Raw genomic sequence first — 14,271 nt, 5'->3', positions numbered from 1 at the left:
GTTCTGTTATTATTTATATAATAAATAATTTCTATACTGTATAATCATTCATTCATAGTTAAGTTGATTTAAAATTGTTTCTAATTAATGATATATTAGTTTTATTTTAAAATAAAAGCAAATTTGATTTTTATTTATTTTTTTTTCAGAATTTTTAATTAATATTAACTTTAAAATTTCTACTTTTTTATTTCATAATATGAATTTATAAATTAAATAATTTTAATTTACAATAATAGAGTATGTTGAATTAGAATATTAAAAAAAAATTTAATTATTTTAGCTGAGGAGACTGCTGAAAAGGAACTTTTGCATGATGAAAAACCATTAGAGGAAAATGTTAATAGGCTCAGGTTTGAAGGAGAAGAAGCTCGTAATATTGAAGAGGCAATTTCAATTCTTAGGTATGTCAAGTGTTTTATTTTGTAAAACAATGATTGTTGAACTGTATTAACAAATCTGCTCATATATTTTAAAGAAAAAAAAGTATGTTGAACTGATTTATTTGATTCAGAAAGTATTAGTCATAACAACATTATAATTATCTGTATATTTATAAAACAATTGTGTGATTACAATAAAAAAAATCCAGCAGTGAATTGCATAAAATTTCTGGCCAAGCTTTTATGTTATGAGATTTTTATTTAAAAAATTTTTTGCATTATTAATTTTATAAAATGGTAAAAAGCTTAATTTTGAGGGTAGAAATGAGTTTTATATAAAAAATTGTAAATGCTAATAATAAGTAAAATCTTTATTAAGTCTGACCCCACTCAAGATATGACACATGATCACTTCTATCTTCCCACTCCTTTTACCTAACCAAAATTTAATGACATCAGTCCCTCAATACACATCATCATAACAGCCTGACAAGTAATAAGAAATTTATGAAACATATCTTAATTTTATTCATTATATTTTTTCATTACCAGACATATTGTCATATCTGTTTAAAAGTTAATAAAATATTAAAAGTAAAATATAAATAAATTAAATTTGATTTCATATGTATTATTTCTTTTATATGTATGTGCACATTATTAGATACATATTTAAATAAACTTTTTTTCTTAAAGTTATATGAGTAGATTTATAACTAAATGTAAATTCTTTAGAAGAGCATCTCAGTTTATTTCTTAATTTCCTTTAAGACTGTTTTTTTATTTTTGAACTTTTTTCTTGTGGACACTAAGAGGTCTTTTACCATGCCCTTTGTGGCATATGTTATTATATCACAATAGAGTGCCTGTGACAAATGGAGCATGACATATCTAGGACAGACTACCTCTTAAAAATTACTAGGATTTTTTTTTTTTTTTTGGCCTACTTGGATTTGATTCCAGGTCCCCAGAATGATATCCTGGATGATGATGCCTTAATTGTCTTGGCCAGGGGTGGCCAACAATTTTTGCCCCCGGGTTGAATTGGAAAGAAGACTTTTTCCACGGGCAAACCAGAGGCTGCTCTAGGAAGATTTTGAGGTGGTGTGAGATCTCATTGTGGTGTCACCCAGTAGAGACTAAATTGTATATAGAGATTACAGATACATTTTTCACATTATCATGTTTTATCAATGTTCTACGCTGTACTCAAGAGATTTGTAATGGAGCGTTAACTCTAAATGCATAGTGAGTTGTTGTTGATTCTTTTTTTTTTTCACCGAGCTATTCGGACTTGAGTGGCTAATATTGAAAGATTAATCGCGGGCCACATAAATTCATTAGATGGGCCGTTTGTTGGCCATGCCTGGTCTTGGCTATCTAGCTAATAACTTTAAACTTTATAAGTATGGTAAATTATGCTTTTTTTACCTAATCCATGTCATTCTGTATAATGTCACATCAATGTGATATTGTCTATTTTTACTAATTAACATTTTAAGTAACAAATATTTATTTAAATCATTACTACAGTAGTCTCTCGTTATATTGCGCTTGTCGGAAGACATGTAAAAAGCACGATATATCCAGCGGCGCAAAGTAACCGAGTACTAAAAATTCTAGGCTTTTTCTAAACAGATTATACATGCTATGGAATCTCTATTCTCTATTCTTTCATCAGCAAGTGTTTCTGATATAAAATAAGATTAGTTTTATAATACTGAATTTTATTCTTAGTTATATCGATTAATTGACGTTTACATAAACAGAACACCCATTTAGCGTTATTGTTTTTTTAACAATGACATTTAAAGACAAATAATGTGGATATAAAAACAAAAATTGGTTGCGATTTTATTATACAGTACTATATTTCACAATAAACTGATTATTAAAAATTTTTATAATTTTCAAAAAAAGTTATAAAGACGGCAATAGAAAATTTAAAAAATAAATATTGAACATATAATACAACATCAAAACTTATAAAATTACAGAGTAAAAATTCTCTAAAAAGCAAAATAAAGTTACTGCTGTGTAAAAATTTGAGATCTTTCTGTTCAGAAGTAAAAGATAAATGTTTTCCTTAACCATTACCCAATGAATTCGAAATTTCTCACCTTTGTGTGAATTGACGGTATTGAGTCAGTTCACATAAATATGAAATTTCGAATTCACAGAAACTTGTAAAAGGAGACCAGTACTTAAAATCAATAAATAAACAACTTTTCTCTTACTTGTTAGCATCTTATAATTACTTATTAATTTAATTTATCCTATTTGTTGATTTAAATTTATTTTAAAATATTTTCTTTCTAGCATAAAAAGCCCAAACGTTGATCAACATCCTGAACGGAGAATGAAGGCGGCATTTCAAGCCTATGAAAGTGTCAACTTACCTAGACTTAAAGCAGAAAATCCAAATTTGAGGTTATCTCAGTTAAAGCAAATGTTAAAAAAAGATTGGATGAAATCCCCAGAAAATCCCTTTAATCAACAAACAGCTCCTTATAATTCAAAATCATGAAGCATATAATTAAATAGTTTTCAATTGAGTTTAAATCAGAAATTATAATGTAACATCATTTATTAAATTTAAATTTTTTTGTGGATTTCAGAATCATATTTACTAAAATATTTNTAATTAATCAGTTTGTAGCTTCAAAAGTTTGTCCAGCTTTATTGTTTAATTATATTAATTACTTTAAAAAATTTTCTTATCAGTTCTCAATCAGTTTTATAACATATACTTAATATTAGTAAATAGTTGGATACTTTTTTCTGTAATCAGATTTACATTTCACATATTTAATATATGATACAAACTGTAAATATTATTCTTATTAACCTTTCAGCAGTGGGTTAGTCAGGCATGGTGCTATCCCTATGTAGTGGAGAATAAATGTGGGAAATTTTTAAAGTATTTTTCTATGCATTTTTTTCTCATTACTGTTTAGGAAAAAGATTTCTAAACAGTTATGTCTAGTAAAGAAAAGTCTTTTTTTATTGTTACATAATTCCTTTTTTATGTGAAATTTTTTTTTTGGCAATAGTTTTTGGCGATATACACAAAATTCTTTTGCGGATGTATCCATCCTTCACCACTGCCACACAATCGCCCTTGACAGATATATCTGTCGGTCACTGCTTAGTGGTTAATGGAAATTTGTTATTTTTGTAAATTTGATGTTTTCAACTTAATCCTATATGGCTTAAGAATGAAGAACAGAGTTAGATAGATGAAATCCAAGACCAGCTATGGAAACCTTTGGGGCAGGAGGCCCCGATTAACTATATGCAAACTTCTGGTGCAAACTGGAAGTCATGTTTTTTCAAAGCTAATTTGAGGTGGAGAGCTATATTTAAAATTAAATAAATTAAAAATATGATTAAAAATTGCAGCCCAACATTGTTGAAGATGTGACAATAAATAATAATTTATGCAAAACATTTGTGTGATTACCTGAAAGTCCACCAGAGGGTTTGAAGCAGTTAAAATATTATGGCTATAAAGCAAAGTAGTTATTGTAAAAAATTTTTTTATCATCGTTTTATTGTGAAAGTGCCATAGCCTAAAATAAAAGGTCAGCATTTTGATCAGTTTTTAACTTTGTGTGAATTTTTTAATATTCTATAATCATTTTAACGAAGATTACACTATATCTTCAAGCCAACTTGCTGTTACTTCTGAGGATTGTGAAAAGGATAAAAGAAGTAGATTCAAAAAAAATTATATATTTTTTTATGTAAGTCTTTTAAAACTTCAGAATGAAAATAATCCTGGGTTAAGTCATCTTTATGTAAATATTGTTTGATTTTTATGCAAAAATAATTGCTCGTTAAAAATTGTATTCCCAAGTTCTATTTTATAATGATCACTAGTATGTTTAATAAATTATTATTGTAAATTTAAAAATGATATGATTTGGGATATTTGTTGTCATTTTTCTCACCATTATATTTTGTGAAGTGCAACAGTGTTCCAAAAACATTAAAACAAATATTTCAGTATATGAAGTGTTTAAGAGAACATTTCACATAGAAGACAATTTTTAGGTTAAATTTTGTATAGAATTTAGAAATTACTCTAGAAATTGTTAGCTCTACTTAATACAATAGATTATACCAAGGCAATTCACTATACCAAGGTATAGTGAATTAAAAGGAAAAGAAGTTAAGAGTAGTTGAAACTAAACATGTAGTTAACTAATAGGATAATTACTAAAATGGGACAGTAATTGTAACTAGTAGTAATTAACTATATTGAGAACTACTTGTTAACTACACAGTTTAATTACATTAGCTGTTAACTACTGTCCATCTCTAATTTTGAAGCTTTTTTTCTTTTTTACAGAAATGTCTTCTATAAGTTCTGAAATATAACAAAACCAGATTTGGTTGCATTCGGACTCAAATGTCACTAGACAATGGTGAATCTCATCTGTTATATGTAATGAATAAACTTCAACTTTACTTCCAACAGTGAAAGTTTTATCAAAATTACATATCTTGAAGCAATATGAAGCCTAGTTGATGTAATTTGTGGTAGGCACTTGCAGACGTTTTAAGTTTAAATCTGGCTTTGGATTGGTCTATTCTAATAGATGTTTCTAAAAGTAATTAATAATTAAAATATTTGTTATAATTATTAAAATTCTTGTCAGATGATGGCTATCTCTAGACCAAATTTCTAAATGAATTAATTTTTTGTTCTGTATATACTGAAATAAACTGATGATGTTTAGTTAGTTTATAAAAGTAACTAAACTAGAGTGTGCTAATAAACAATAATTAATAAATTAACTCTTCTCAAAAATATAAATTTATAATGCAACAGATAGTAACAAGTTGCCAATTTCTTGCAAAATAAGGGATATCCAAGAATTAAAGATAACAATTTGACACCTAAATTACATTCTTATCGATTGTTTGCTTGCAGACAGTTATATTTAATTAACTAGATATGTGGTCTGTTTATAAAATGTGTGAAGGTTTTGTTTTTAGCTGTTTAGTTAATATGAAGACAAAAAATAATAATGCATTTACTGAGCACTTAACTGCATTTCTACAGAAATTTGAGTAGATTTAATATGGAAAAAACCACAAAACATTTCATTAAAGAAAACAAGCACAGCAAAATCATTCATAGAATCATTAGTAGATATAAAGCACTAATGAAATAAAATTCAAGAAAAATTCTGACTGTCCTGCAAAGATTTCATCTAAGAAAGAGATACAATTAGAGAACTGTTTTGATGTGGATCTGAATTTTTCTGTTCGTGAGGCAGCAAGAAGATTCAAGTTGAAAATTATGGCAAGAGTAAAAAAACAAATATGCAGGTGACAAAGAAGCACTTGCAAAAATTGGTCTTTGAAAAGTCCACAATAAATGTTGCTAGAAAATTTTAAAACTGGATAATAAGATTTATGTTCGTAATGGTCAAATAAATGTTCCAAGTTGGAAATATTTCCAAAGCTCAACCTAGAGCAAGTGGATTTTCAAACATGTTTAAGGGAAAAACCAAATTTCTGAAGCAACATTTGATTTGGCAAGCAATAAATGAGGATGGTAATGTATCACATTCTTATCTTGCACAGCATTCTTATCATTCATAGAACTCTGTACTTACTAAATTGTACTGTATTTAGAGCAATTACTTTTATTTATCTTGCTGTTGACAAAATGCAAAAAATGGTTTTTAACTATGTTTCTATATAGATAATTAACCTTTATCATCATTAAATTAACTTCAAATTTATAAATTTTTTAAATTGTTTCATTATCAAATTTTTATATTATATATTTCCAATACTTATATTTTAATTTTTAATTTAATGAAGTATGAATTGGTTTTATTCTTTGAAATTATAATTTTTAATTTCAATAAATAAAAATTTAAACAATAAATTAAATGCATTAAATTTTTATCTGTTTTGTAGGAAGAGAAGGAGAAAAAAAAGCAAGAACAATTAAATAGAAAAGCTGCTCTTAAAGCAGCCTATGAGGAAGAAATGAGTTCATTAAAAAGTAGTAAGCCATTATCACAAAGTAAAGTTACACATGCTGATACAGCAGCAATTAGAAAAGTTAAAAGGTAAGTTTTAATTAATGCAAAAAATAAATATGATATATAAAGATTAAAAATTTATTTAAGACTATTAGAAAAGAAGTTTCCAGTATATAATGTAAATATTTCTGAATTACATATCAAGTGTCAAGACATGACTTTTTATTATGATTTGGCATACAAAATATGTTCTATAGGTTATTGATGAAGGATTTGTACGAGTGTGTTTTTTTCCCTCCCCTGTGGGTACTAAGAGGGCTTCTTTCAGACTTGTCATAGATTCAGCCAGCTCTATGATAGTGTGGTAAGGTGGTATGGGATAGGACTTGATATATTTGGGACAGACTGCCCTTAATAAAAATTCCTGGGACTTTTGACTCGTCTGGATTTGATTTAAGGTTTCCTAGAGAAGTAAGCTGATACTTTAACTGACATCCAGCCAATAGATTTATGTACCAGGTTGTTCAATAAGTTTTGTCGTTCGATAAGAGGTGGCGCTACTAGGAGCGTCACTTTATTATTCTATAAATAGTACTACTATTTCATAAACACGTGTCAAGTTTCAAGTAGATCCGTCAACTCATTGTATATTTGCAGCTGTTCAAAGTCGACGTGTCATTGTATTTTTTTACGATGGAAAAAATCGAATATCGTGCAGTGATAAAATTCTTATTTTTGGAAGGTGTAGCACCAAAACAAATTCATGAACGATTGTTAAAAGTGTATAAGGACTCTTCACCTTCAATCAGAACAGTAGAAAGATGGGTTGCTGAATTTAAACGTGGTCGTACGAGTCTTGAAGACGATCCACGTGAAGGGCGTCCAAAAAGTGCATCAACACCAGAAATCGTAGCAAAAATACAGCATATGGTTTTGGAAGATCGTCGATTAACCGAGAGAGATTTAGTAGAAGCCCTAGGGATTTCGTTAGGCAGTGTGAGCAATATTTTGGCTGAAGTTTTGGGTTACAGAAAGCTGTGTGCACAATGGGTGCCGCATTCGTTAACTATGGAACAAAAACACATTCGAATGCAACTTTCTCAGCAACATTTGGAGCGTTTTAGAAAGGATAAAAAGGATTTTGTGCGTCGTTTCATCACTATGGATGAGACATGGGTCTACCACCATGATCCTGAATCAAAACAAGAGGCTAAAGAGTGGTGTGAACCCGGTACTTCGGCTCCGAAGCGTGTTAGGGTCCAGAAATCGGCCAAGAAGGTGTTAGCATCAGTTTTTTGGGATGCAAAAGGAATTTTGTTTGTGGATTACCTCCAAACTGGTAAAACAATAAACTCAGATTATTATTGTAACCTTTTGGACCAGCTAGATGTAAAAATTCGTGAGAAAAGACCTGGTTTAAAAAAGAAAAAAATCATTTTTCATCAAGACAACGCCCCCTCTCACACAGCTCAAAAAACCATTGCGAAAATCAGTAAATTAAAATACGAATTGTTGCAACATCCTCCCTATTCGCCAGATTTAGCTCCCTCTGACTTCTGGCTGTTCTCACATCTAAAAAAATTCATGCGTGGGAAACGATTTTCATCGAACGAAGAGGTAATAGCAGCCGTGGATGCGTATTTCGACAGTCTTCCGGATTCTCACTTTAGGGATGGAATCCATAAATTAGAAGATCACTGGAACAAGTGTATTGAAGTTCAGGGAGATTATATTGAATAATAAAATGTATTTCAAACCATAAAATCGTGTTTTTCTTATCGAACGACAAAACTTATTGAACAACCTGGTATTATAAAATTATAATTCATTTAAATCCTAATTGTTGCAATTTAACTATTAATTTACTAAATGGTTATTAAAGTTTTTATTTAGATACCATAAATAATTTATAATATAATGGTTATTCTATGATATAAATATATTCTATTATTACTAGCAAGCATGATACAATCATTGAATTTTTAAATCCAGATGTGCTCTAAGTACTTGAAATCATCAATTAAATCTTTGAAGCAGGTGGGAAATTGTAGCACTGTAGTACAATGTTAGACTTGTATGATTGGCAGAATATAGATCATTTGTCATAAACATGCCATAGATGGAACTCTTAGTTTGATTGGCTGTGTGTGACACTCAGAAAAAACTGGAAGTGCTACCATTTCCCTCCTGCTTCAAAGATTTAATTGATGATTTCAAGTATTTAGAGCACATTTGGTTCTAAAAATTCAATGATTGTATCATGCTTGCTAGTAATAATAGAAAATATTTATATTATATTTATATTATAGAATAACCATTATAACTTAGCATATAGGTGATAGTAAATAAAGCAAACAAATGATAAATGTTTTCTAATCACTATATAACAATTTCAAGTTTTCATTTCATAAATCTAAAATTTTCCAGCTTAATCTATACATTTTAGTGAATTACAAAGCAATACTTGTTGTTTTAAAATTTTTAAGTACATCAAACATTCAAACTGCTGTTATAAATTTTGCAAAGTTGAAAAATGTCTTTGAATGTTTCATAGCAGACAGATTTTCAATTAACAGTAACAAAGTTAATGTAATATTATTTTTACATTATATATTTATATAATGTTATCTTGCTAATTCAAACTCTGCTTAATCTGATCAATTTTACTAAATTAGTAGTAAATTTTATAGAGTTTTGAATTGTATTTAATTATAAATTAATGCAAATATACAGTACCATGTATTAAATATAATAGTGAAAATTTCTTGTAAAAACTCATACGGAATTTGTTCTTATAAAATTTCCAGTTTAATAGACAAATTAATGAAAAATTTGATGATGACATTGAAACTTTTTCTAGTAATTGCAGCATAGCACTTAACAAACAAATATTAAAGTAAATTTTGCATTTGAACAGCATATCTTTTGGTATAGATAATCATTGATTTCAGAACTTGATAGTATTTTTTCAAAAAATGATGAATTTATAAAATTAACGTATTTTACCCATTTTCAAATATATATATATATTATAAAATACATTTTAAAAAGTTTTTTAAATTACCTGTATTTTACTACAGTTTTTTCTTCTGTTTCATTATATATTATCTCATTATTTCAGACAGTTATATATAATAATTGGCTCAGATTAACTAGAATGACTATTGCACTCTAGTTATACATAATGAATTTACTCTAAAATATAGAATAATAAATAATTTCTATACTGTATAATCATTCATTCATAGTTAAGTTGATTTAAAATTGTTTCTAATTAATGATATATTAGTTTTATTTTAAAATAAAAGCAAATTTGATTTTTATTTATTTTTTTTTCAGAATTTTTAATTAATATTAACTTTAAAATTTCTACTTTTTTATTTCATAATATGAATTTATAAATTAAATAATTTTAATTTACAATAATAGAGTATGTTGAATTAGAATATTAAAAAAAAATTTAATTATTTTAGCTGAGGAGACTGCTGAAAAGGAACTTTTGCATGATGAAAAACCATTAGAGGAAAATGTTAATAGGCTCAGGTTTGAAGGAGAAGAAGCTCGTAATATTGAAGAGGCAATTTCAATTCTTAGGTATGTCAAGTGTTTTATTTTGTAAAACAATGATTGTTGAACTGTATTAACAAATCTGCTCATATATTTTAAAGAAAAAAAAGTATGTTGAACTGATTTATTTGATTCAGAAAGTATTAGTCATAACAACATTATAATTATCTGTATATTTATAAAACAATTGTGTGATTACAATAAAAAAAATCCAGCAGTGAATTGCATAAAATTTCTGGCCAAGCTTTTATGTTATGAGATTTTTATTTAAAAAATTTTTTGCATTATTAATTTTATAAAATGGTAAAAAGCTTAATTTTGAGGGTAGAAATGAGTTTTATATAAAAAATTGTAAATGCTAATAATAAGTAAAATCTTTATTAAGTCTGACCCCACTCAAGATATGACACATGATCACTTCTATCTTCCCACTCCTTTTACCTAACCAAAATTTAATGACATCAGTCCCTCAATACACATCATCATAACAGCCTGACAAGTAATAAGAAATTTATGAAACATATCTTAATTTTATTCATTATATTTTTTCATTACCAGACATATTGTCATATCTGTTTAAAAGTTAATAAAATATTAAAAGTAAAATATAAATAAATTAAATTTGATTTCATATGTATTATTTCTTTTATATGTATGTGCACATTATTAGATACATATTTAAATAAACTTTTTTTCTTAAAGTTATATGAGTAGATTTATAACTAAATGTAAATTCTTTAGAAGAGCATCTCAGTTTATTTCTTAATTTCCTTTAAGACTGTTTTTTTATTTTTGAACTTTTTTCTTGTGGACACTAAGAGGTCTTTTACCATGCCCTTTGTGGCATATGTTATTATATCACAATAGAGTGCCTGTGACAAATGGAGCATGACATATCTAGGACAGACTACCTCTTAAAAATTACTAGGATTTTTTTTTTTTTTTTGGCCTACTTGGATTTGATTCCAGGTCCCCAGAATGATATCCTGGATGATGATGCCTTAATTGTCTTGGCCAGGGGTGGCCAACAATTTTTGCCCCCGGGTTGAATTGGAAAGAAGACTTTTTCCACGGGCAAACCAGAGGCTGCTCTAGGAAGATTTTGAGGTGGTGTGAGATCTCATTGTGGTGTCACCCAGTAGAGACTAAATTGTATATAGAGATTACAGATACATTTTTCACATTATCATGTTTTATCAATGTTCTACGCTGTACTCAAGAGATTTGTAATGGAGCGTTAACTCTAAATGCATAGTGAGTTGTTGTTGATTCTTTTTTTTTTTCACCGAGCTATTCGGACTTGAGTGGCTAATATTGAAAGATTAATCGCGGGCCACATAAATTCATTAGATGGGCCGTTTGTTGGCCATGCCTGGTCTTGGCTATCTAGCTAATAACTTTAAACTTTATAAGTATGGTAAATTATGCTTTTTTTACCTAATCCATGTCATTCTGTATAATGTCACATCAATGTGATATTGTCTATTTTTACTAATTAACATTTTAAGTAACAAATATTTATTTAAATCATTACTACAGTAGTCTCTCGTTATATTGCGCTTGTCGGAAGACATGTAAAAAGCACGATATATCCAGCGGCGCAAAGTAACCGAGTACTAAAAATTCTAGGCTTTTTCTAAACAGATTATACATGCTATGGAATCTCTATTCTCTATTCTTTCATCAGCAAGTGTTTCTGATATAAAATAAGATTAGTTTTATAATACTGAATTTTATTCTTAGTTATATCGATTAATTGACGTTTACATAAACAGAACACCCATTTAGCGTTATTGTTTTTTTAACAATGACATTTAAAGACAAATAATGTGGATATAAAAACAAAAATTGGTTGCGATTTTATTATACAGTACTATATTTCACAATAAACTGATTATTAAAAATTTTTATAATTTTCAAAAAAAGTTATAAAGACGGCAATAGAAAATTTAAAAAATAAATATTGAACATATAATACAACATCAAAACTTATAAAATTACAGAGTAAAAATTCTCTAAAAAGCAAAATAAAGTTACTGCTGTGTAAAAATTTGAGATCTTTCTGTTCAGAAGTAAAAGATAAATGTTTTCCTTAACCATTACCCAATGAATTCGAAATTTCTCACCTTTGTGTGAATTGACGGTATTGAGTCAGTTCACATAAATATGAAATTTCGAATTCACAGAAACTTGTAAAAGGAGACCAGTACTTAAAATCAATAAATAAACAACTTTTCTCTTACTTGTTAGCATCTTATAATTACTTATTAATTTAATTTATCCTATTTGTTGATTTAAATTTATTTTAAAATATTTTCTTTCTAGCATAAAAAGCCCAAACGTTGATCAACATCCTGAACGGAGAATGAAGGCGGCATTTCAAGCCTATGAAAGTGTCAACTTACCTAGACTTAAAGCAGAAAATCCAAATTTGAGGTTATCTCAGTTAAAGCAAATGTTAAAAAAAGATTGGATGAAATCCCCAGAAAATCCCTTTAATCAACAAACAGCTCCTTATAATTCAAAATCATGAAGCATATAATTAAATAGTTTTCAATTGAGTTTAAATCAGAAATTATAATGTAACATCATTTATTAAATTTAAATTTTTTTGTGGATTTCAGAATCATATTTACTAAAATATTTTAAAAATTTTCTCAAAAGAATTATTTTATTAAAACTAAAATTTATAACAACTACATAAGAAGTAAAATAATTTACAAGTTCAGTGGTGTTTTCTTTACATAACATATTAAAGCAATAAAAAGTAACATATGAGAGAAAATAATTTTGAATATGTTTCTTTATATTTTTATTTGAATTTTAATTATTTTTATGTTGATATTTTATTTGTTACAATTATGAATTTTCAAATATTTTATATTTTCTTATAAGTTTGTTTGTTTATTATTTTATTTTTATCATAAAATAATTTTATTGAAAGATATAAAGCAATTTAACTTATTAAATTATTGCATCTTGAGCTAAAAAGTCAAAGATCATTTAATATAATTATTAAATTCATGATTAATGAAAAAATTACAAAATTTAAATAATCATAAGAGTTTGAAAATTCAGTGTTGACAAAATATATTTAATTGTAATTTTCCAGTAACTACTAAATATTAAAATTTAAACAAATTTGAAAATCGTAACAACAGATATCAATTTAAGATTAAATAACATTACAACTTTGCAACTATTTTTTCACACTAATAAAGAATGCTGTCTTGGGATATTGACTTGAATAAAACTTGCAATAATTATGCATTATAATTAAATTTGTTAACTACTGTTTCAGAATATAGAACCATTTTTATAAAGTTTTTAAAGGTAGAAGTTGCTAAAAGTGTAATTCTTCTTAAGCTTATTCTATGAATATTATTGGATACAAGGTCTTTTTACAGTCTAGTATATAATGAGACAATCTAGAAGTTACAATGAGAACTCTGATTATACCATTTCATATCAACATTGATCCAGCTTTTTACATTTCTGTATCTTTAATTGCACACAGAAAATGTTCCAATTTTTTTCACATTATATGACACTGATCACGTAGCATGTATTGTGAAACATATTTTAATCATCTGTGAGTATTGTGTCAATAAGATGTTTTTCAGTAAGATTTGTTTAATCATAATTGAGTAATATAGATATAAATCACCTTTATTTTCAGTAATTAATTTATAGTTTTGGGCATTGGTTTTGATTTTTAATCCATTCTGGCCAATTTCATTGCAAATCACTTGTTTGTAATAGACAAAATTGAATTGAAGTTAAACCTGAGATAATGTCTTATGTTAACAAGTCGAATTTAATCCAATCTTATGCATTTTTTAATTATTAAATTCCCTAGCAACATAACACGTAGAATTTAATATGCTTCTTCAATGCCTTTTATCAAAACTTTGTTGGCTTTTATCTTTTAAATTTTTTCCCATTAAACGTATTTCTAATTAAATCACTGAAAATCTGTTAACTTATTAGTACCTGAGTCATTTAGTTCTACAGTAGAGCCTCGATTATCTGACCCCCGATTAACCGACCGTCCTAGTCGGCAAATTTCAAATGTCCGCTAGTGATGGTGCTACAATATTTGGCTATGTCTTGGCTACTTTAATATTATTTTTACGTGTTTTAGCTGGCAAGACTCATTCGACCATGAAAGGGAGCCAGTATTTAAACGAGGCTTAATTTTATAATTTTTAACGATACAATAGCGACGATTATTATTTTAAAAAATTTTTGTTAGGCTTAACATCGATGAAAATTCAACGCGAAGTAGGTTAATAGCGATATACTAATATACT

General features: G+C 27.4%; 2 protein-coding genes and 1 pseudogene across 2 annotated transcripts in view; 2 read left to right on the top strand and 1 right to left on the bottom strand.

The window, feature by feature from the left end:
- LOC111627761 (coiled-coil domain-containing protein 124-like) overlaps window positions 1–3,014 on the top strand; it is a 9,985-nt gene extending 6,971 nt beyond the window's left edge. The window contains exons 2-3 of the mRNA XM_023371390.1: window positions 284–404; window positions 2,703–3,014. Coding sequence (XP_023227158.1) covers window positions 284–404; window positions 2,703–2,910 — 329 coding nt within the window. The 3' untranslated portion in view covers window positions 2,911–3,014. The remainder of the gene's footprint in view (window positions 1–283; window positions 405–2,702) is intronic.
- A 3,279-nt stretch (window positions 3,015–6,293) lies between these two features.
- On the top strand, window positions 6,294–12,734 carry LOC111627770 (coiled-coil domain-containing protein 124-like). Its single transcript, XM_023371409.1, has 3 exons — window positions 6,294–6,478; window positions 9,865–9,985; window positions 12,284–12,734. Exons 1-3 carry the CDS (start codon window positions 6,445–6,447, stop codon window positions 12,489–12,491), a joined length of 363 nt encoding a protein of 120 aa, XP_023227177.1. The 5' UTR covers window positions 6,294–6,444; the 3' UTR covers window positions 12,492–12,734.
- A 193-nt stretch (window positions 12,735–12,927) lies between these two features.
- The window catches only part of LOC111627756, a 15,430-nt pseudogene continuing 14,086 nt past the window's right edge, over window positions 12,928–14,271 (bottom strand).

Source organism: Centruroides sculpturatus, unplaced genomic scaffold, assembly GCF_000671375.1.
Source record: "Centruroides sculpturatus isolate CEXI.00-Female unplaced genomic scaffold, Cexi_2.0 scaffold387, whole genome shotgun sequence".
Classification (NCBI taxonomy): Eukaryota; Metazoa; Arthropoda; class Arachnida; order Scorpiones; family Buthidae; genus Centruroides; species Centruroides sculpturatus.
The sequence above is the reverse complement of the archived record's forward strand: the minus strand, read 5'-3'. Positions and strand labels throughout refer to the sequence as shown.